This window comes from Pan troglodytes, chromosome 19, assembly GCF_028858775.2.
Source record: "Pan troglodytes isolate AG18354 chromosome 19, NHGRI_mPanTro3-v2.0_pri, whole genome shotgun sequence".
Lineage (NCBI taxonomy): Eukaryota > Metazoa > Chordata > Mammalia > Primates > Hominidae > Pan > Pan troglodytes.
In genome coordinates, this window is record NC_072417.2 from 29364598 (window position 1) to 29387286 (window position 22689).

The 22689-nt window shown below is 55.8% G+C and overlaps 1 protein-coding gene and 1 long non-coding RNA gene across 5 annotated transcripts in view; one reads left to right on the top strand and one right to left on the bottom strand.

The window, feature by feature from the left end:
- MLLT6 (MLLT6, PHD finger containing) overlaps positions 1 to 22689 on the bottom strand; it is a 24528-nt gene continuing 1839 nt past the window's right edge. Inside the window, exons 3-20 of one of the 4 annotated variants that reach the window (XM_016931884.4) lie at positions 22261 to 22315; positions 21929 to 22038; positions 20525 to 20628; positions 20225 to 20318; positions 17767 to 17934; positions 16988 to 17086; positions 13947 to 14163; positions 12794 to 13408; positions 12162 to 12343; positions 11822 to 11930; positions 10191 to 10257; positions 9879 to 10024; positions 9209 to 9406; positions 9030 to 9118; positions 7560 to 7909; positions 7020 to 7110; positions 4823 to 5179; positions 1 to 4240 (exon numbers count right to left, since the gene is read on the bottom strand). In XM_016931884.4, the coding sequence (XP_016787373.3) occupies positions 4199 to 4240; positions 4823 to 5179; positions 7020 to 7110; positions 7560 to 7909; positions 9030 to 9118; positions 9209 to 9406; positions 9879 to 10024; positions 10191 to 10257; positions 11822 to 11930; positions 12162 to 12343; positions 12794 to 13408; positions 13947 to 14163; positions 16988 to 17086; positions 17767 to 17934; positions 20225 to 20318; positions 20525 to 20628; positions 21929 to 22038; positions 22261 to 22315 (3093 nt within the window). In that variant the 3' untranslated portion in view covers positions 1 to 4198. Of the gene's footprint in view, positions 4241 to 4822; positions 5180 to 7019; positions 7111 to 7559; positions 7910 to 9029; positions 9119 to 9208; positions 9407 to 9878; positions 10025 to 10190; positions 10258 to 11821; positions 11931 to 12161; positions 12344 to 12793; positions 13409 to 13946; positions 14164 to 16987; positions 17087 to 17766; positions 17935 to 19621; positions 19735 to 20224; positions 20319 to 20524; positions 20629 to 21928; positions 22039 to 22260; positions 22316 to 22689 lie in introns of those variants that run through there. The other 3 variants (XM_016931887.4, XM_016931885.4, XM_016931886.4) reach the window with 3 other exon arrangements.
- Positions 14062 to 15637, top strand: LOC129137765 (uncharacterized). Its single transcript, XR_008540546.1, has 2 exons — positions 14062 to 14197; positions 14417 to 15637. It is a non-coding gene; the product is annotated as an uncharacterized LOC129137765 (long non-coding RNA).

A 22689-nucleotide genomic window follows, 5' to 3' on the forward strand; every position in this document is an offset into this window, starting at 1 on the left:
TTCGGATTTTTTTTTTTTTTTTTGCAAAACATTCTTTTATTAAAAGAACAAGTGCTGTTTACGAACTGCCCTTCGTACAAATAACATCCGTTATACAAAGATACAAGATCCGGGTTATGCACAATTCCAGGCTTGGAGGTGGCAGGGGGGCATCGCCTTTGGGCTGAGGATATCAAGGTTTTAGAAAGAATGAAAAAGGAGCCCCTGGGTTTGCAATCTGTGGCTTCCCCTCCCTGCTCCCTAGGAAGGGTCTGCTACATGGAAACAGGTTGGGATAGAAAGGGGGCGGGACGGGAGCAGGGGTGAGGTCTCCAGTCCCACCACCCAAGTCCCAAGTTGAGCTGGAGAAAGTGAACAAAGGGGAATGAAGGCACCCCTCAGTTCCCAACTTTTCAGTAGGTCAAGACAAAGTGGTCGGGAGCTAGACACACTCTCAATCCTGATGGACATGGCGGGAGAGAGCCAAGGCTACTTGCCCACCTTCCTTGGAATTCCCAGTTGAAGTTACCTCAATCCCTCTAGGCACCTCTCCCCAGGAAAATAAGTTGAGATAAAGGAGAACTGGGTGCAAGCTGCCTACCCCTAACTGGCCCATTGCACACCAAGGAAGATCCTAGAAGCTGGCAGGGGGAGCCTGTGCCTTTGAAAACCTGTCTTCATTTCCAATTTGGGAGAGAGAAGCGTGGAGGTTACCCTTTCTCAGAGCTGGCCCCTGGCCTGGGCTCCTCTCATTTCTCTAGACCCTTCCTAAGAGTCTGGGGTGAGCACCTCCCTAGAACTCAGTATGGGGGAAACAGGCAGGGGTCCCCTCATCAGCCTCAAGGTCAGGACACCTTGAGGCAGCAGCAGACCCAGGAGCCTGAGGGGGAAAATACCCCACAAATAGGAAAAACAAACCAAGACAATCCTTAAAGTGTCATTGTCCATGGAGAGGATCCACCAGCTCTGAGCTAAGACAGTCAGTGCCACATAGACACCCTCCCACCCCGGGCACAGCCCTGCACTCACACCGTGTGTCACACACACACAGGGACAGCCAGCCAGCCAGCCACGTGGAGACCATGCCGTGGGGCAGGGGAACCAAGGGCCAGGAGGCCACAGTCCTGAGGGCTTGTCCTGGCCCTGTCACTGAGCCCCTTCTAGGCTTGGAGCTGTCATCTGTGATGGGAGGAGCTGGCTGAAATGACCCCTAAAGACAGGTCCCTTTGGCGCTGGCATGCACCAGTTGTGACCCCACAGCAGGCACTGCCTCTATATGCACCCCCACTCACACCTCCTCACTGAGGGTGGGAACACCCAACTCCACATGCTCACCCACTCACACCTCCTCACTGAGGGTGGGAACACACGAAGCTCTGCTCTCATGCGTTTCCAAACTCTGCTTCCGCTCTGCAAACCACATCCTTCCCCTCCCCCAGACAAAGAGATCTACAAATCTGGGTCCCTTCCCACCCTCCACCATTCACTCTCAAAAAAGGGACTGAGGTTAGGAGACGGTGAGATCGTTACAGCCATCCCCCTGCATTGGTATTCTGCTCCTCCTGAAGCTTTCGAGACCTTTCCCATTGAAGCTCCCTGAGAAGGAAATGCCACTACCTCTCTCATGAGAGATGTGGGGGGGAAGAGGAGAAGAGGGCTGCACCCGTTCATACCCAGCCTGGGCCCCGTCTTCAAATCTAACCTAACCGCCACAGTAGCCCAGTCTGGGGAATGCAAGCGGCTTGGGAAAGTTGGAGAACAGCCACTTGGAGATGAGAACCCCAGCCTTTGGTTTGGGCTGAGGGAGGGAAGAAGTGTTCTGGGTGGGGTGTCTTGGTTTCAATGCACAGAATCACTTGGACCTCTCACTCTTCAACATGGCAACCTTGGGGGTAGACTTACTTCTCTTCCCATCCAGACAAAAGTTAAGTTTCGCTCTAAGTGGGCCAGCCTTGGGCAAGGGCGTGGGTGTGAATGAGCAACTCTTCTAAGAATCTCTGAAGGTTACTTTTCTTTTTTTTTCTATTTTGAGACAGAGTCTCACTCTCTCACACAGGCTGGAGTGCAGTGGCACAATCTTGGCTCACTGCAGCCTCAGCCTCCTGGGTTCAAGCAATTCTCGTGCCTCAGCCTCCCAAGTAGCTGGGATTACAGGCACGTGCCACCATGCCCGGCTAATTTTTGATAGAGACGGGGTTTCACCATGTTGGCCAGGCTGGTCTTGAACTCCTGACCTTAGGTGATCCGCCCGCCTCAGCCTCCCAAAGTGTTGGGATTACAGGCGTGAGCCACCGCGCCTGGCCTGAAGGTTACTTTTCTTTTCAGTGGTTTGGGGCAGGGAGTTACACAGCTTAATAGATTAAGAAGAATAAAATGCTGAATGCTATCATTTCTTTCTAACATATTTAGCATTAATAAAAAGTGAGTATTTCTGAGGTCATCACAACTGCCTCCCCCTCCCCCAAGCCCTTGCAAGTGCCTAAGAAATTGCCTTTGAAGGATTCCCACCCCCCTCCATTATCAGCTCCCTAACATCTTACAAAGTCTTATCAACAGGAATATTAATATTATTTTCAGTATCAGAAAAAAAAAAACAGTTGAGCAGCACAGGCAAAAATATATCTGCACTACGTTTCTGTCATTGCCAAAAATATACACATCTTCTTTTCTTTATTAAAAAAAAAAAAAAAACCCAACAACAAAAACCCAAACAGAAACACACACAGAAAAATCCACACATGCAAAGAGACTGACAAGGCCGGAGCCTGGGGAAGCTGGAAACCCCTACCCTGGGCTCCAACCCCAGTGCAACTGAAACAGGGACACAGGCTTCGCCTTGCCTCTCGCCTCTCTCCTGACTGTCCACTCAGCCTCTGTGCCAAAGGCCTGGGCAGGCGGGGACTCTTTGAAGGTGAGAATTGCCCACTCTACCCTGGGGAAATAGCTGGTGGGTGAGGGGACAGTTGTTAGTCAGCTTAGTGGCTCCCCTGGTTGGTGGGGGTGGGGTGCAGGAGGCAAGCTGGCTAATTCTGGGAGGGAGGCTTTTGCTAAAAGCAGTGGCATTTCCCCCCACCTTACGCCCTCCCCCAAGCCCTGGGGCTCCCCTTGTGCCAGAGAAGGAGGAAGCTATCAGTGGGGTAGGGGGCCCTAAGGGGGCCCTGAGACCATGTGGGGTCAGGGGAGGGAAGGCAGGATACTACCCTGATTCAAAGCCCTGTGCCCCCAGCCACTCTCCAATATTGGAGTACTGCTCTGGTGTTTGTTAACCATTCATGCCCCCAGAGAGGGACCAAAGTTGGTCAGGTGGGGAGGGTGCAAATAAGAGCTGGGAGGTCCCCTCTCTGGCGCTGCTTCATCTGACCACTGCGCCTATCCCTGCCCTTGGCTGCCCTGGGTCCAGGAGGAGAGACAGGCAGACAGACACATACACACACACACACACACACATGCACGCACACACACACTCACACACTGAGTCGGGCAGCTCCATCTCCCCACCCTCGGCACTCCTAAGTCCAATAGTGCAAACAAAGGGCGGGGCACCAAGGAAGGCCGGAGCCTCCCCGCACCTGCCCTCTCCTCCCCATCACGGGGCCCCAAGAGGTTGAGGAGGCTGGGGCTGAGTGTGATGCTCTCCTGCCCCTTCTCCAGCCCCCAACATCTGTGGGCTTTTACAAGCTCAGCTTGTGCCCCTGCGCTGGGGGGAGGGATGGCGAGAAAAAGTCCAAGGGGTCCCTTCTGCCATCTGCCCGAGCTGGGAAGAAACTGCAGGTAAAGTGGGTCCAGCCCTTCTCCCATAAAAGATTTCCCCGCAGGGACAGGCCCAGGGCCTCTCCCTCCACTTCTCCCCATTCAAGTGCTGATCCATTTCATGTGACAGGTCCAACCAACCCCCTACTTCTGCCATGGCCCACTCTGCTCTCTGGGGGGACCTCCAAAATATTTGCTGGGGATGGACCTCCTAGGCGGGCTTGCAGACTGTCCTTCCTCTGAGCCTCACAAAGCGGACAGTGCGGAAAGGGAAGGGGGCCAGATGGAGGGGGCTCCCCTCTCAGTCTCAGTCCTCGACACCAGGAGCTCTCCACACTCCCTGGACCTCAGCACAGGCTCTGGGTCAAGGCTCTCCAGGGTCTGGGCGCAGGCGCCTGCTCCAGGCTAGGACCCCTCAGACCAGGATCTGTTCCCTCCACTTGGGGGGTCAGGAGGGGTAAGGGTGGATTTAGCCTTTTTCCTGGTTGGCTGAGGCTCCTTTGTCAGCGGTCTGGAAAGAGAGGGAGGGAGGCCAGGGGTGTGGAAAGTGTCAGGTCCTAACCCCCAGATAAGAACAGCTTCCTAGTCCAAGAAAGCTGCTGTGGGGTGCTGAAACGGGGCCAATGGAAGCCTCTGGCCTGGGCTCTGAGGGGTGCGCACCAGGGCCGATGCGCAGGGGTGTGAAACCACCCTGCAGAAGAGCACCGGGCTGCGTGGGCATGTGCAAGCTAAGGCCGTGTGCCCTCAGGAGAAGGAGAGAGGGCCTTTCTGACATTGGCCTACCCAGAGGGTCATCTTTTTCTAATTGGTCGGATGAGAAACAAAATGGCTTTTTCTAATTGGTCCTCCTGGAGGAAGGCTGTTTTCTAATTGGTCCTTTTCCTCTGAGCCCATGCTCAGATCGGATCTTTCTTGGCCCTGCAAGAGGGCACCCATGTGCAAGCAGAGGCCCTGGGGTCTGAGGCAGGGTACTTTGCTGACCTAGGGGTTGCTTCCTTCCCCCTGCCGAGGTACCTGATGATAAGCCTTCTGACAATCCATCTCTACCCATCCCTCAGAGGGGAGGCAGGAAGGCCCCGGGCCCCTTACTCACCCCTCCTTTGGGGCCACCGCCACTGCCGTCTGCTCCCGACAGGCTGAGGAAGGGGTTGGTCTGGGCAGTGAGGACTGGAGGTCCGCCTGCTGCTGCCACTGCTGCAGCTGCAGCTGCTGCGGCCATGAGACTTGTGTTGTTGCCAAGCGAGGGAGCCACTAGGGCTCCAGCAGGCAGCAGGGGTGGAGCAGACGCTGTGGGCAGCAGGCCAGGGGTACCCGCAGACAGCAGCGGGGTGGAGCTTCCTGCCAGCAGGCTGGCCATGGGCAGCTGGGAGCCCCCAGCCATCTGCAGGCGCTGCAGCTCCCGTTTCTGCTGGATCTGCTGGATCATCTGGTAGACAACAGTCTGGTGTTCCTGCAAGGGGGCCAGACCGCTTGTTGGCCAACAGTCCCAGGGGTCTCTTCCCTGCTGCCTGCCCTGCCTGGCCAGGCCCCACCCCATCACGCTGGAATCAGGAGGCAAGAGGCCTGTGAGACAGTCAAGGTACTGTCTCGCATTTCCCACTTAGCCTGGGTCTCCCCATCTAGACAAGAAAATGGTTGCACGCCATTGGTATTTGCCAGCTGCAGCACTGCTGGCCAACAGCAGGGTATTTAATATCTCTGGCCCTGCCCACAGAATCACCCCTCAGCTCCTAAGACAACCACAGACGCCCCCAAGTTGAAAAACACTAAACTAGGTCAATAGTTTTCTTTTCTTTTCTTTTTGTGAGATGGAGTCTTGCTCTGTCACCCAGGCTGGAGTACAGTGGTGCGATATTGGCTGACTGCAACCTCCACCTCCTGGGTTCAAGCGATTCTCCTGCCTCAGCCTCCCAGGTAGCTGGATTACAGGGGCCTGCCACCACATCCGGCTAATTTTTGTATTTTTAGTAGAGACGGGGTTTCGCCAAAACTACTGACTAGGTCAATAGTTTTCAATTCGCCGGACACGGTGGCTCACGCCTATAATCCCAGCACTTTGGGAGGCTGAGGCCGGTGGATCACTTGAGGTCAGGAGTTTGAGACCAGCCTGGCCAACATGGTGAAACCCCATCTCTACTAAAGATACAAAAATTAGCTGGGCATGGTGGCATGCACCTGTAATCCCAGCTACTTGGGAGGCTGAGGCAAGAGAATCCCTTGAACCCGGGAGGCGGAGGTTGCAGTGAGCCAATATCATGCCATTGCACTCCAGCCTGGGCAACAAGAGTGAAACTCTGTCTCAAAAAAAAAAAAAAAGTTTTCAATTCCCTTTCTCTTTTGTTTTGTTTGCTTCTATCATTTAAGATTCATTTATTTTGCTTTGAATAGGCAAAGCATTCTTAATGTCCCAGAAACCAAAATAATATATCAAAGTTTACCTTAAGAACTTACTCCTCTTGCTCCCATCTGGTCCCTACAGGCAGCCAGGTGAATTGGTTTCCTGTCTAATATTTCTTTATATGAAAATGTTGATTTTTCTTATTTTTTCAACTCCCTGTTTTGTTTTTGAGACAGGGTCTCATTCTGTCACCCGGGCGGGAGTATATTGGCGCCATCTCAGCTCACTGCAGCCTCCACCTCCCCGGTTCAAGCGATTCTCCTGCCTCAGGCTCCCGAGTAGCTGGGACTACAGGCGTGCACCACCACGCCCAGCTAATTTTTTGTAGAGATTCAGTTTCACCAAGTTGCCCAGGCTGATCTCGAACTCCTGAGCTCAAGCGATCTGCCTGCCTCAGTCTCCCGTGCTTGGATTACAGACACGAGCCACCACGCCCGGCTGCTTCCCTCATTTTTAAAAAGTAAAACTCCTTTTCTCCAAAGGTAATTTCAGCCGACCCAACAGGAGACAGACCCAAAGAAGCTGCTGTGGTTGAGGGTGGTGTCACCTGCACAGCCACTCAGACCCTGGAGTTTCCCCTGAATGCCTTTGGGGCTGGGACTGAAATGCTCAATAACTGAGGACTTGCTGCCCTCCAGAGTCTTTCACCAGGATGCGACCTGGGGCTATTACAGCAGCCCTTTCTCAATGCCCAGGGGACCCTGGGCATGATCTTATCCCCCTTACCTGCCATGGATGCTCCACAGGGCCCAGCCCCAGTCCCACAGGCCCAGCCTAGAGCTTCCCCTCACTCTGCCTGCTCCTGCCCTCTCCTGGCTGGCCCTGATCCTCTGAGATGTGCCCTTCCAGGCAGACCAAGGGGCACCTGAGGCAGGGAAGGGAGGGGCATTACCGGGGTCAGCTGCGGGGAGGCCAGGAGCTGCTGGAGTTGCTGGAGCTGCTGCTCTTGCTGCTGAAGGAGATGTCTCTGCTGCTCTGTAAGGCTGAGGTGGGGGTGGGGGGTGGGGGGGGACAACACACAGACCATGGGGGAGGGCCAGGGAAACACTCCTGCTCCCAATCCCAAGCCCCTAGACTCCCTCAGACCCAGGGGAAGCAAGGCAGGGATGTGCGATCTTAGAGCACCGTGCTCATAGGGTGCAGCAAGAGGGATACAGGTCTGATTTAGAAGAACTGTCCCAGAAGGAAATCCTAGAGTGCAGGACAGGAAGTCAACAATTCTTTTGTCCCTGGGGAGCTACCGTCCAGAGGACACACATGTCTAACAGTCCGTGGAGTCCTTAGAGGCCAAGAGGTGACTAGGATTATATACCCTGTGAGACCAGAGGCCATTTTTCCTTTTAGGGATTGTGGGTGTTTTGGGGAAAATCCCTCCCTTCCCAGAGCCAGCCCCCCACCCTGTTCCCCTTCCCAGGGCTGAGCTCTCCCTCACCTGTTGAGACAGCCTGGCAGCTGCAGCGTGGGGGCCCCGCCAGCCTGGCTCAAGCTTGCGGGGTTGGGGGCAGCGGCCCCATTCAACCCCCCAAGGAGCCCATTGAGGGGCAGGCCCCCACTGCCTGCCAGCCCCCCCAACAGCCCCTCAGCCATGGGCATGGCCCCCAGCCCCGCTGCCCCGGGTGCCCGGCCCAACCCGTTCTGCGGCTGGGGCGGGAGTGGGGCAGGGGCCCCAGGCAGGGCCAGGGGCAGAGTGGCAGGGCTCTGCTGGAGGAGGGGCAGCGGTGGGGGCGTGCTGTGGAAGGACAGCGACGAGCTGCTGCGGCTCGGGCAGCCTGAGTGTGGGTCCTGGGGAGGGAGGGGGAAGGGAGGGGTCAGAGGGCCAGCATGACTTTTCTGGCCCCTGGCCCAGCACCCACCAGCATTCTCACAGAGCACAGCAACCCCCACTTCACCCCCAGGCACCCTGGAAGAAGCAAGGTCCGGGGATGAGAGCTAAGAATCCAAATTGTCTTCACGAATCATGTTTCCTGACCCCTTCCTGGGAGCCCAGCGCCCCTCATCATCCTCATTTAATAATGGACAATGATGATGGTGGTGACCATCTGGTGAACCAGATCCTGGGCTGAGGGCTTGACCTGTGCTATCTTGCTATTCTCATTTTATGGGTGAAGCCATTGATTCTTGCACAGGTTAAGTAACTCTGCAGGCAAAAGCACTACAGCTGAAGTGAAAGGCTCAGGTTCAAATCCTATGTCCACAATCCAATGGCTTGGGTTCAACCTGTCTTAGTTTACTCACTCGTAAGCTGGGGGGTAACAGTAGTACCTATTCCATAGGCTTACTATGAAGACTAAATGAATGCTTTAAAAAATTTTTGCATAGGGCATGACAAAGGGCAAGTGTGCAATTAATGCTAGTTATTATTATGATTATTACTGCCCAAGTCACACAGTTAATAAATGGCAGAGAGAGAACAAGAACCCAGTTTGTTGGATTCCAGTAATAACCACAACACAACAGCAACTGCTATTCCAACCGCCACCAATTACACAGGAATTATTTTGTGTGAGGCGCTATAATAAACCCTTCACAAATACTTCTCAAAGAGGCCTTCCCTAAGCACTTTCTATCCACAGAAGCAGCCCTCCCCCGTTCTCTCTCTCACAGCCCTCAATTTCTCTCCACCCTAACATATCTCCCAGTTTGTGATTACTCCTTCTTTGCTTGGGGTAGCCTATCTTAAGAAGCAGCGCTGTGCCGGTTTTGCTCACTGATTGCTTAGCCAATGGCTGGCACTAAGTGGGCACCTCATAAATATTACTTGATTAAGGGAGGACTGAATGGATCAATCAACTGCTCAGTCAGTCACTTCATTGCCCAGCCTCCAATAGCTGCGGGGAAGAGATGGGACCAGGAGAGCCTTGAGTCTCCCCCTCCTTCCTGCCCCGCTCCTCATAGCGCCCACCTCAGAAGAAGTGGACAGCGAGTTGTCCAGGCCGAGGCTGCTCTTTCCCGGAGGGCTCTTGCTGGTGCTCAAGGAGTCGCTGCTGCCGGCTGTGGGAGGGATGTCACAGGCTGCAGTCAGGGCCAGTCCGGACTTCAGGGCAACGGGCCTCTCTCCCGGGCTGGGCGGGATCCCCTCACCTTGGGGAGGCAGGCCATAGGGCCCAGGGACAGGGCCGTTGGCGGCAGGCAGGGCAGCAGGCAGGGCAGGGAAGGGCACAGAGAGCTGCACGTTGAGAATCTGCAGCCGCTCCTTTTTGGCCGTCAGGCTCAGGATCTGCTCTTGCAGCCGCTGGTTCTCCTTCTGCAGCGCGTGCAGCGCCTTCAGCATCTCCACGACTGCCGAGAGAGCGAGGAACCTGAGGGAGGGGCGAGGGGCGGAGGCGGGGCCAGGGGACCGGGGGCGGGGCCTGGAGGGGAGCCAGTGCTCAGCCTTTAAAAAGGCGGCGCCAGCTTAAGGAGGGACACAGATGAGCTCTGAGAAGAGAGGCGGGACTTGGGGAGCCACAGGTGTGAAGACCTGGGGCGGAGCCTGAGGCTGGGGTCGAGGCCACACGGGTCAGGAGAGAAGGGCGGAAGTTGCGGTTTGGTAAGGTCGGGGCCCGGAGGCCACGAAGGCCAAAGGTGGGGCGCTGAGGGACCAGGGCGGGTCGTGTGGCCTGGCAGGGATGGGAGGTGAGGCCCGGGGTGGCCGAGAGTCAAGGCTGGGGCGGGGCCTAAGGGCGGAACCTTGAAGCTTGGGGACCTCGGGGAGAAAGGTGACTGTTGGGGCCCTAGGGCAGGCGTCCCGACCGGCGCCACCCCTCCTCACTGTTGACGCCGGCCTCCCCGTCGCCCTGCTTCTCCAGAAGCTGCTCCATGTTAGTCGTCCCTGGGGCCGCCGGGTCTAACTGGCCGCCCCCACAGGGTGCAGAGGCTGTCTGGTCGAAGAGTGCGGGGAGGCTGCTGATGGGGGACCTGCGGCCAGAGGGAACCTGGGTTCAGTCGACCCGACCACTCCAGGCTCCTCTGGCCCTTCTCCCGTATCCCCCAGGGGTTCCAGCCCGCGCCGGTCTCTCCGTCCCTCCTCCCTCGGGTGTCCCTCCTGCCCCCAGCCCCTCCTCCAGGCTGCCCTTTCCCTCACATGGAAGACAGACTCTCCTGAGGGGAGGTCCCCCGACACCGGAAGCTGCAGTCCTCCAGGTCTGGCTCTTGGAAGAAGGGAAGGCTGGGATCAGCGTGGAGGAGTGGTAGCTGCCTCAGGGTCCCCGCCCCCGAGATGGATATGGGATTGGGACCTCACCACAGATCCCTTTCCCCAGGAATCCCCAACCCCAGACTGGCAGTTCAAGGCCAGCGCTGAGGGCCCTGGCTTGGAAACCCTGCCCCTGGGAGGCAAACCCCGGGCATCTGCTCTCTTCCTCCTCTGGGCTGAAGGCTCCACTGTCTGGCTTCTTTCAGATCCACCGCCCAATTCCTTTCCTGGGATCTTCAGAGTTATAGAAATTTGAGGTCAAGACAGACCTGGATTGAACTTAAACCTGACATCAACTTTTGTGACCTTGGGCTCCTAACCAGCCTCTCCGAAGTGACTGTTATTAAGATTAAAAGAAGGTAATAAATGTGAAGTGTTTACCTGAAGGGTTTAGCTAGCATGTAGCAAGCCCTTAATGACTGCAGCTATTATCATAATTAGCTCTGTATGACTTTTTACATTCATCAGATCCCTAATCAGGAGGCAAAACTAAAACTCTTCCTTGGGCCACAGAATCCTGATCTGAGTTTTAACAAATATATCACCCTACTCTGTCGTTCTTAAACGTGGAATCATATTTGTCCCCTTTAAGGCTTACCTGAGTCGGCAGCCTGGCTGTAGGCCCCGCCTCCCAGCCTGACAGGTGGTCTCCCTGCACCAATTAGCTTTCTGGGGCTGGGCTGACTCTCCAGGGAGAGGGCGGGGCGCTTGTGACCCGCCCCCTTAACTCGTAGATACCCGGAGAGGTTGAGACCTCCGTAAGCGCTGATCCCAAGACACACTACGAAGCCAAGGGGAAGCACGCTACACCGGTGAAAGCACTGGGCTTGGAGTCAGGAGAACAGAATCTGAGCTTTAGGTCTGCCATTTCCTGCCTTGAGCAAGTCTTCCATCTCTGCCTTTTTCTTCTGTGAGATGGAGCAGTAACTTCCCTGCCCTGCCTTCTCGCTGGGTTCTAACTTGAAAGTGTACCCTGGTTTGCTGTGTGTGGATTTTTTTTTTTTTTAAGAGACAGGTTCTCCCTGTGTTGCCCAGGCTAGTCTCCTGAGTAGCTGGGATTACAGGCGGGAGCCACTACGCTGGGATTTTGTTTGTTTTGAGACGGAGTTTTGCTCTTATCGCCCAGGCTGGAGTGCAATGGCGCGATCTCGGCTCACTGCAACCTCCGCCTCCCGGGTTCAAGCAATTCTCCTGCCTCAGCCTCCTGAGTAACTGGGATTACAGGCGCCCACCACCACGCCCAGCTACTTTTTGTATTTTTAGTAGAGACGGGGTTTCACCATGTTGGCCAGGCTGGTCTCAAACTCCTGATCTCAGGTGATCCACCCGCCTCGGCCTCCCAAAGTGCTGGGATTACAGGCGTGAGCCACCACACCCGGCCTGTTTGTTTTTGCAGGGAGGGCAATGGCCAGAAGGAGGGGGCAGCCAGAAAGCTCTCCCATTCTTTCTGGGGTCACATGCAGGTGATGGGTGTCCGACCTTTGGGAAGAAAGGGGAGAGGGGATCAGATATTCACATACCTGTGTGGCTGCTCTCAGCTTGGGCGAGGAGGGGATTAACGGCACCCATGGGGGTTCCAAAGATGTGGGTAGAAGGGAGGCTAAAGGTAGAGCCAGCCAGAGAAAACACCTAAGGGAGGGAGGTAGAATCCCCTGGCGGTTATTCTTGGATCTAGAGCACAACTGTGTGTACCGGGGTGCAGGGGGCCGGGTGTGCTGGGGAGCAGAGGGGTCCAGAGCCCGGAGGGTGGCCTGATGGCAACTCAGCCCAGTTGCTCCAATTCCCATGGAAGGCTGGGGTCCTCTGTCAGTCTGTCCCCAACCTGCCCAGGGAAGGAGGAGCCCAGGAGTCAGGTCTCACCTGAGTGGTGGAGATAGAAGCAGAAGAGGAGGGGAGGGTGCTGGTGAACGGGGAGCGGCTGAGGCGGGGCAGGGCCGAGGTCCCTGGGGGCCCCAGGAGGCTGGAGGAGAGAGGGGTGCTGCAGACAGCCCGCAGCATCCCGCCACTGTGGGAGATGGGGTCCTTATTACTGGTGTAGATGCCTGCAGGCACAAGGACAGAGGGAAGCACGTGGTTACTCTCCACCCCAGACTCCTGCTCAGCCAGGTGGCTGACAGCCCCTCCCCAGCTCGAGTGCTCCCCGGGATCTGGCTACATGCCCCAGTCTAACCCTCTTGCTGCAAAGATGTCACTTCCTGCCTGGGTGACATCTGCTTGCTGCGCCTGCTTGTTAAACTGCCCTGCCGAGGGCTACGGAATTCCTAGCTTTTCTAATCTCCCTCCCAAAACTTGGTAAAACCTTCTGACAATCTGTCCCCAATCCTTTCTACTCCACGCATGCAGAGGGGGATGTCCTGAAGGTGACTGTCTCCTCCGTGCTCTATCTTTTGGAGCAGTATCCATCCCATTTCCTTCTAAGTGCATGTGTAAGCTCTGTTCCTCACTAGACTGGCTGGGCCCTGAAATGCCCTCTGTCCCCAGGGGTCACTAACCTGCCCCTAGTAAGGGGGACTCCAGGCTCAAGCTGGGCAAGCTCCCAGAAGGCCCAAAGGTTCGGGAGGACAGACCTCCCAGGCCGGAGCTGACCAGGGAACCTCCAGAGAAGGGTGAGGCAGCAGTGGCGGTAAAGCCAGCCAGCTGGGCACTGGGCAAGGATGGGGCAGCTGGGCCCCCAGTGCCCTCCTTGTTCCGGCTGCCCTTGGGACGGCCTGGCCCATGGCGGCTCCTCTTGCTGGCTTTGTGCTTCTTCTCCTTCAGGCCTGTCTCAGGGGTCTCATCAGCAGGCACAGGGGTGGCACTCAGTGCGGGCATCCGTTTGTGGGTGCCTGCCGAGGCCCCAGACCCCGTGACGTGGGGAGACTTATAGTCCCCAGGGGAGGGCGCCCGGGCCCGGCCTGAGCTGGAGGTGGTGGTGGAGAAGCGCATGATGGGCCCAAAGCCAGAGAAGACCACCTTCTGCTCAAAAAGGTCAGCCTTGGGGGGCTCGGGAGCTGAGGGAGAAGGAGGGGCTGAAGGGGCGGGGGCTGTGGGCTTGGAGTACTTGTCCTCCTCTGGCTGCTCCAGCTTGGGGAATGCAGAGAAGTCAGGGGAGCTCTGCAGGGACGAGACTGTGCACAGAGGGGAAACAGTTACAGCTGGACCCCAGATCCCCGCACTCCCTCCCACTCCCGCGTGTACTGGCGGGAGAGAGCTCTGGTCCACGAATGGGGATGCCTGGTTTCCTGTCTCAGCTCTGCCACTGTCTGTGTCCTGGGATGAGTACCCCCGACCCCTCCAGCTTTCCCACCTGTAATAAAATGGGGGAGAGTAACTCGCACCCTACTGGCCTCACCAGATGACTGTAGCGATTATAGGAGAAAATGTTAATGGGGGTTCTTGAAAAATTGTACCTTGCAGCACAAATGTAGGGGATAAGGAATACTGTTATGAGGTTGGTGGGGTGGCCCCTGAAGGGGAGAGGAGAGTTCTGGTTCAAGAAGGAAGGGTTTGGGGGCAGGTTTGGAGAGGAGGGGATTCCCCATCTTTATCCTGAACCAATGGAGAAGTAAATGAGATGCAAAACCAATATGCAAAGTCCCTTGCCAGAAAAGCTCAGGACAAAAGGCTGTCCCTGCTCCCAGCTTCCTCCCGGATGCCCACACTCACCTGCAGGCTGGAAGGGCCCCCCAGAGGAGGAGGAAGAGGAGGAGGAAGAGGAGGAGGCGGAGGTAAAACTGCTCACACCTTTCCCACTGCTCAGTTTCTTCCCTTTATGACTCAGGCTATGGCTGGAAGACTTTTTCCCCTTTGAGTCCCTGCTGCTCTCAGAGGTCTCCTGCGTGCTGGCCTCGTGGTGGGAGGAAGAGGAAGCCGAGGAGGAGACCTGAAGGAGAGGAGAGAGGAAGGTTCAACACCAGGTGCCTGGGCCTGTGCTGATCCTGATGTGGGAGTGAAGCAGGAGGGCACAGGACCTAGCTCAACTGGGAGAGCCCACAGCTAGTTTCATGAAGGACTTCCGGGCAGGGAGTGGCCAGGAGCTCCTAGACCAGGGATATGGGGAGGCAGCTGTGGCACTCCTGGGTGTAAGGCAGAGGGGAATTCACTGAACCCAAGAAGGTGTCTGTCTTTCACCTTAGGCAGGGAAGATGGAAGCCAAGAGGGAGATGAAAACAGTCCCAGAGTCTGAAGAGATTTACTCATTGGTCCATTCATTCACTGAATACTTAGGGCGTCTAAGAAGGCTGGACCTATGCTGGAAGTGGCGAGGCAGAGAAGAGGACCCACAGGAGAATGGGCTTCTCTGGTGCCATCCTGGAGCCCTCCAGCTACTACCCCAAACTTCGGCCCCCTGGCTTTCCACCCATTCTCTGACCACCTCATGCTCTTCCTAGACAACCTGAGATTGCACACACTAAGCGTTTGCCAGGACAGCCTATCCTTACTCTTCCTGGGAAATTTCTCATCCTTTAAAATCCAGCTTGGAAGTCCCTCTTCCCTGAAGCCTCCCTAAATACCTCAGGTGGAACAAGACATTCTGTCCCCTTATTTCCAGAGAACTGTGCACACATGACCACATGTCAACAGCTGCCACTCTGCACTGAAATGTTCTGTCCTATCTGAGGCACCAGAAACCAAAGAGCGCGGCAGGGTGGTGGTTGAAGGAGCGTGGGCTCTAAGTCGGGCAGAGCAAGGTATGAGCCTGGTGGGCTCTGCCCTTCACCGCCATGTTTTTGTTTTTTCTTAATTTATTTTTGAGATGGAGTTTCACTCTTGTTGCACAGGCTGGAGTGCAATGGTGCGATCTCGGCTCACTGCAACCTTCAGTCACCTCCCAGGTTCAAGTGATTCTCCTGCCTCAGCCTCCCAAGTAGCTGGGATTACAGGCACCAGCCACCACACCCGGCTAATTTTGTGTATTTTTAATAGAGGCAGGGTTTCACCATGTTGGCCAGGCTGATCTCAAACCCCTGACCTCAGGTGATCCACCTGCCTCGGACTCCCAAAGTGCTGGGACTACAGGCATGAGCCACCACGCCTGGCCTCACTGCCATGTTATACTGTGCAAAGTCTCAACGTTGATGAGTGTCAGTATCTTTACAGGGAGCACTATGCATATGTGGTGAGTTGGAAGCAGCATGATGCCAGATACATGGTATAGGGTCAATAAATGATGAGACGTCCAGTGGCAGCAGCTGCAGAGACAGTGCTGTGGGCAGGTGAAGAGCACAAGCCTTCAAGCCAGACTGCATTGGAATCTCAGGTCTACCACTTTACTAGCTGTGTGCTTTTAGGCAAATTACTTAACCTCCCTGTGCCCCATCATCTTCATATATTAAATGGGGTTTATAAATTTCCAACCTAATTGGATTATTTTGAGTATTAAATGGACTAATCTCCATATGCCCTTCCATCTCCTGGTTCTAGAACACAGCCTGGCATGCCGTGAGTTCGTTCGTGCTTCAGGCTGCTGCCAGGGAAGGCCCTTTTCCTCCTAGTAGCGACCAGGTATTCAGTTAATCGTGCTGAACAGATAAATGCTGAATGCAGGCTGGACCGGAAACGAGAGCCACCCTGCACTGCCCCTCCCGGGCGGAGTCCTGGTCTCTGTCTTCCTCTTTGTTCTTTTCAACAGCTGGAGTTCTGAAGGGAGCCAGATGTGGCTGTGAGAGCAAGGGAAGAGAGGGGCTGGGGGGAAGGGTAGCCGAAGTGCTGGGGCGAGTGGAGGAGGATGGGCAGAGTTCTCTGGCATGTCCAAGGGACATCCAGTTACTGGAAAAACTCCCAGACCCCTGGCCATTTCTTGCCACCTGCCTGCAGGCCCCTGGAAAGGTCAGAGGGCATGAATGACAAGGTCTCCAGGTGAGCCCTGGGAAGCAGGGGAGAGGTTTACTGGGGCAGTTGCCACAGCAACATCACCCTGGAAACCTGATACCTGAACCTCCTGCTAAGGTGCCCAGAACTCTGCCAACCGTCTGAGATGGGGTGAAGGTGAATGGGCAATAATGGTGACAGGAGGGAGCAGTTTCTCCATCTCCCCCCACCCTACCAGGTTCTCCTCCCATGGGGAGGGCAGGTTGTAGGGAGCAGGGAGGGCTGTTCCAGCTTGGATTAGCAATTCCCTGGCCTAGGGTAGGGCCTGCCTATCGCTCATCCAGATGTTGCCCATTTCTGGAGACAGGCCTGACATACCATGCCCTGCTGGGAATGGTGGGATGAGTGGGAGTTTCGGGATACTGTCCAGGGGCCTGCCCCCCATGCCACCTTGGTCAGAACTTTCAGCCCCTCCAACCTGCACGGAGTGGGATTTGGGTTGGGTGACAAGCTTTGGGTGTCCTCCTGATGGGGCGTAGGGGATGTCCTCTACCGATCTCTGGGGACAGGGGCCCTAGAACTTGGAGAGCAGGCCTGAGTGCCGTCCCCCACTCTCTGCAGACAAGAGCCCAGGGCTGAGGCCCTCTGGACAGAGGCAGATGGGAGTATCTGGCAGCCAGCACCCCAAACTCCCAATCCCATGGTTGGTCGGTGATTGGTGGCCCCTTCTAGGCTGGAAGAAGGAGTAGAGGGTATGGGGTAGGAGGGGAGTGGCATTAACTTGAAGCTGTGGGGAGGGTGCCCAGGTCCCTGACTCACCAACCTCTCGTCCCCGCCTCCCTCCCTCTGCCACCCCAGACCCACACACCATCCCTCCTGAAGGTGGGCAGCAGTACCTTGTCAGCAGTGGGGACCACGGGCGGGGTGAGGATGCTGGGGGGCGACTCAGGCCGCTTCTTGTGCTTCTGCTTAAGGCGTTCTTTGTCCTTTCGACTCTGGAGAGGGAGAGGTGACTAGATATTGTGCTGGGGGGCTGTCTGGGCGAGGACAAACATGACATGTGGGTATGGGGAGCTGACACCCCCTCAGGGATGGGGTTTTGTGGGCACCATCTCTCCCTGAGGAGGGCTGGATAATGGGCTGGGCAGGAGTGATTCAGGCAAGTTCCTATGAGAGCCAACAGCCCTTCCCCCGGCCCCGCCTGCTAAAAATAGCCTGTCCCATTATCATGCCAGTGCTATAGAGCACCACGCGCGTGAACACAACACCTGCAAGGGTGTCCACCTGGGACACAGCTGCACAGAGGGACAGGAGCTGGGCACGCTGTGCTATGTGGCGCGAGGGAATGCAGGCATGAGCACTTACACACTAGGCGGCACATGGCTGGACTGCGGAGACGTGTGCAACGTGCAGAGCCATGTGTCTGGGGCTTGGGGGACACTGTGATGTCATGGGGAGGACCCAGAGGAACCACTAACACAGCCACAGGGAAGCCAAGCTCCCGCCTCACCCCCCCACCGTTTCACTTCAGCCCCCTCCTGCCCTCAGTGGCCTCAGAGGAAGGAAGAAGGCAGGGCCAAGACCTTAAGGGCACCTCATGATGGCTTTTTGAGCCATGTTTGTGAGTCTCCAAGTCCCTGTGTGGGAGTGATGGCAGGTGGCGGAGGACTTCTACCTTCTTCTGGCCCCTCTCGTGGTGGGTGGGGTGCTTCTCCTGCTGCGTGGATGGTGAGGCTGACCGGCTTCTCCTCCCAGAGATGAAACCACTGCCACCTCCCCCCATGCTGCCGCCTCCTCCTCCAGTGCCTCCTCCGCCTCCCCCGCTGCTGTGCCGGGATGTCTTCTGCGGGAGAGATTTGAGAGAAATTGCAAACCCTCTTCTCACGGGCTTAGGGAACGCTTCCAGAAGGTTAGAGGATCCTGATCCTGGGGGTCAGCCCCATGTGCCCCGTCTGTCACTAAGAGGACCTCATGTCCTCTATGATGCTCTGCTCAGCAGAAGGGTGTTCCCCAGCCTGAAAATCCTAGAGTGTTCCAGCTGGCTCGTCCAATGTGCAGAGTCAACCACTGAGGCCCAGAAGAGGCAAGGATGCGTCTGGGCCCCAGCAAGGCCCAGGTGGAGGTGAGACTGGGGCCCGGGTCTTTCATTCTCTCCATGGTGCCCTCTTGGCTGACTGAGCCACGGCCCGTTTCTACCTCCTTCTCTGGAGCAGAGGGCGTGCAGGGGACCCTCGTGGGGAGCCAGTGCTCCCCTGCACTCCATATCCAATCCTCCCTCCAGACACTTGGCTCAGCTATCACCCCCTTCTCCTTTTTCCTGGCCCCTCCCCTCCACCAAACACAGTGGTTGCTCCTGTCCCAAAGGATATGCTGCCCTTAACTTGAAGAAAGGGGGGAAGTTAAACATCAACACAACCCAAACAACCCACATGCTGCGTCTCCTCCCAGCCAGGGCCTGCCTCCCCCATCCCCTTCACTACAGACCCAGCCTGATGGCTCCACCCTCCCCGGGGTTATGGCTCCACCCTCCCCGGGGTTATAGCTGCTCCCTCTAAGGTCACCAGCTACCTCCCAACTGCCAAACCCAAGGGCTAATTTCAGGCCTTATCTGACCAGTGGGCAGCTCCCCAGTGTTGGACACAGCTCCTACCTGCAGAGCCCCATACCCTGCAAGGCCCCCTCTTTCGTGGCCCACCTGATCCATCCTTGTGGACAACCTGGGATTACAGCCCCAGCCTTATAAGCCTGGAGCTGCCACTACACCCTGCCCAGGAGTCTGACATCCACCAAATCTAAATGTCTCCACATGGTGCCTCCTGCAAACCAAACCAAGCTCGCTACCTTGTCCTAAGTTATCATCAAACCCTGAAACCAAGGTGACCATGTAACTTATGATCCAAACCTGGACACTTTCAAAAATGAAACAGGGGAACTAATAATTACACCAGGGCAACAGGTATAAACTGGGACTGTCTGGGGCAAATCAGGACATGTGTTCCCCCTACAGAAGCCAGCTGTACCCCTTGTTCATGGCACCCCCAGGTATTCAAGCTCCATTTACCCAGTGTCTAGAGCCTAGATCCTAAATGTCACCCCCAACTCCTACTTCTCAGCCACTCCCACGATTAGGCAAGTCTCCCTAGAAATGGTTCTAGCATCCAGCCTCACCCCTCCATCCCCCTTCTTGCAGCTGTCTCCCGGCCACCAGCCTCAGCCCTTCTGATCTAGCCTCACAGCGGCTGCCAGGGTAATCTTCCTAAAAAACAAATCTGATCATGTTACTCTCCCGCTTACAGGCCTGACAAGCCTGTGGCTCGGGGGTAGATCCAAGCTGCAGCCAACTGCTCCAGAATACCTCACAGCTTCTGGGACACACGTCTCTCCACAAACACAGACACAGAGTAGCACCCTTTCCAGCCTCCCCCTGGACCCCTGAAGCCTGGGGCAGAGGCAAGCCCAGCTCGGGCTCTGCTTTCTCACTTCATCTCCTGCCTCTTCCCCACCAAACACCCCATTCTCCCGCTGCTCACCCATGCCCTTCCTCCTCTCAGGACTTTGTCCACGCTAGTCCCTCTGCCTGGGACTCGTTTCTCTGTTTGGCAGGCTCCTGAGGAGTTTTCAAATTAGGCTGCCCGTTCTAAATCCCATCTACCAGCTGCAAGATAAGTTATATGACCTCAGTGAGCCTTAGTTTACTCATCTGTAAAATGGGGAAAATATAGCACACCTAGTTCTTAGGGTTGGTGGGGGGACCACACAAAATAACACATGGCAGGAACTTTGTCCTAAGGCGGAGGCATAGTAAATGCTGCCTCCCACACAAATGTTGGCTCTTACTTTGATTTCCACCTCCACTCAGCTTAAATGCTACCTCTTCCTTGAAGCCTCCTAGACTCTGACAGGCAGGGTCTAAGCTTTGTCTTTTGGGACAGACTGCTTGGTCTAGCTCTGATCCACACACCTGAAGCTGTACTTTATTCCTCATCGAATGAAGAGCTCCTCTTGGGCAGGGACTGGGTTTTTTCCCTCTCTGTCCTCCTAGCACCAGGCACTGGCCTGGCCCAGAGCCCATGCCCTCTAACCATCTTACCACAGCTGACTGACCCGCTCATGCGCTGGTCGCCGGGACTCACCATCTTGCTGAAGTGGTATTTGCAGTAGCCGCAGTACTTGACGTTGTCCACCTCCAGCACTTCTTCCTCACACAGCAAGCCTGCCATTTGGGCACTAACCAGAGAGGGCAGCCTGAGACGGCTGAGGCCACAGATCAGATGAGCCACCTTCCTCTCACCCTCCTGGCCCCCTGCTGAGGCGAAGCCAAGACCATCCAAAGCATTGCCACCACCATCAAAGGGACAGCAGCTAGGATGAGCCTGATCAGTGGCCATCCAGGGCAAACCCGGGGGGGTGGGGAGGTGGGACAGGGGTCTCACCAGGTGACGTGGAAAGCTTGTCGACATCCATGGCGGTTACAGGTCATGCAGGCTCCCGAGGCCGCCTTGCTCTCCCGGCCCTGCTCCTCGCAGATGTAACAGGTCTGCAGGACACAGGGCAATCGTCCCCTCCTCCAGGGAGCCCCTGTTCTACTGATGGTCCTTAGGCCACCCCCTCCATTCCATTTGCTCTCTACAGTCTTAGATCAGTGCTATCCCACAGAACTGTCTGCAGTGATGAAAACGCTCTATGGTCTGCGCCGTCCAAGACAAATGCCACCAGTCACATGGGCTATAAGCACTTGAACTATGGCTAGCGTGACTGAGGAACTAGATTCTAAACTGTATTTAATTGTTGTTTATTTTTATTTATTTATTTGAGACAGAGTCTCCCTCTGTCGCCCAGGTTGGAGTGCAGTGGCACGATCTCGGCTCACTGCAACCTCCTCCGCCTCCTGGGTTCCAGGGATTCTCCTGCCTCAACCTCCTGAGTAGCTGGGACTGCAGGTGCCCGCCACCATGCCCAGCTAATTTTTGTATTTTTCTAGAGATGGGGTCTCATCATGTTGACGAGGCTGGTCTCAAACTCCTGACCTTAGGTGATCCACCCCCCTCAGCCTCCCAAAGTCTGGGATTACAGGTGTGAGCCACCACACCCAGCCTGCTTTTAATTTTGATTAATTTATGTAGCCACGTGTGGCCGACGGCTACTATGCTGGGTAGCACAGTCCTTGGATGGTTAGCTCTGAAAGGCCAAGGCCTTTGTCTGTCTTGCTCACTAGGGAGCTTATGCCCACCTCTGTGCCTCTGCCCAGGCTTTCTTCTGCCTGGAACCTGGGGGCCCTTACCCTCCTGGAAGCTGGCTCCTTCTCACGCCCCAGGTCTCAGCCTAAATGTCTCCTTCCTTTACCATATGGTCTAAAGTAAGCCCCCACCAGGTCTTTATTTTAGTGTCTTATTTTCTTCACAGCATTTATCACAAATTGCATTTACTGTGCCTTTTTACTGATATTTATAGTCTTCGCATGCAAGAACTTGCGTTCCATTGAGCGGGCAGCACACCTGTCTTGATCAGCACCGAACAGCGTGTGCCAGCTACCTTGCACCAGGTCTGGCACATAGTAGGCACTTAATAAAATGTGTCCAGCGAATGAATGAATGAAGTAACTGCGAAGGTCTACCCTCTGGCAGAACTACTGCAGGGGAGCCTACTATTTCACCTGAGTGCCAGAGCATGAGTGTGTCTGTCAACAGAAGGGTGGTTCACTGGTAGGTACCTACCCACCTCCCAAGTTCCCTTTCAGTGCTCGTTGGACAGAATCAAATTACACCGGATGAAGAGAGCGTTGGAGGAACCCATAGATGGGAGGGAACTGGTAGGGGACACGGCGGGGGGCCGCTGACCTTGTTGAAGCGATCATGAGGCACGTACTGCAGCACGATGGGCTCCATGGTGAGCACGTTGGCAAATTGCACCTCGGGGATGTAGAGGGCACACACCACGTGTGCCCAGCCTGGGGCAGTGTGGGGGTAGCCTCAGCTGCAGATGGCAAGCCGGAGACTCCACCCCTTATGACCCCACACTGCAGACTGTTCCCTCCTCCACAGCCTTCCCATCAGATTCCAGCGCCAGCCAGGGAAAGGAAACCCGGCCTCCACCCCAACTCAGTCCATTCCTGCCTTCCCAGACCCTGCTCAGGGGGCCCTGCTGACCTCAGCAGATGAGCCCGCCTCACCTCCATTATCAGTCCTCTTCAATGCCCCGTCTTTGTGTGGGCACAGCTCACACCTCTGCCAATGCAAGAGTGCACAGGGGTTGGGGGATCTGCTGAGCTGGACCCTCCCTGAACACGTTCAAGGGGTCCCAGGCTGAAATGCTAAGCTCTAGGGTGGATGGATGGGGCTACAGTGGAAACAGGATTGGCCGTGAGTTGGTAACTGTTGAAAATGAGGAAGGGGACATGAGATTCATTATAGTTTTCCCTTTACTTTCATATGAGTAGGAAACTTCCCATAATAAAAAAGTTCAAACAGACAAAAACCAAAGCCCCATGCCTGAGGTGGGGCAGAGAGAGGGATGAGCGTGAGGCAGAGATGAGGTTGGAGGTAGGTGTGCAGGAAACAGGAAGTCTGTGTGACAGAGCTAAATCCCACCCTAGCCTCGG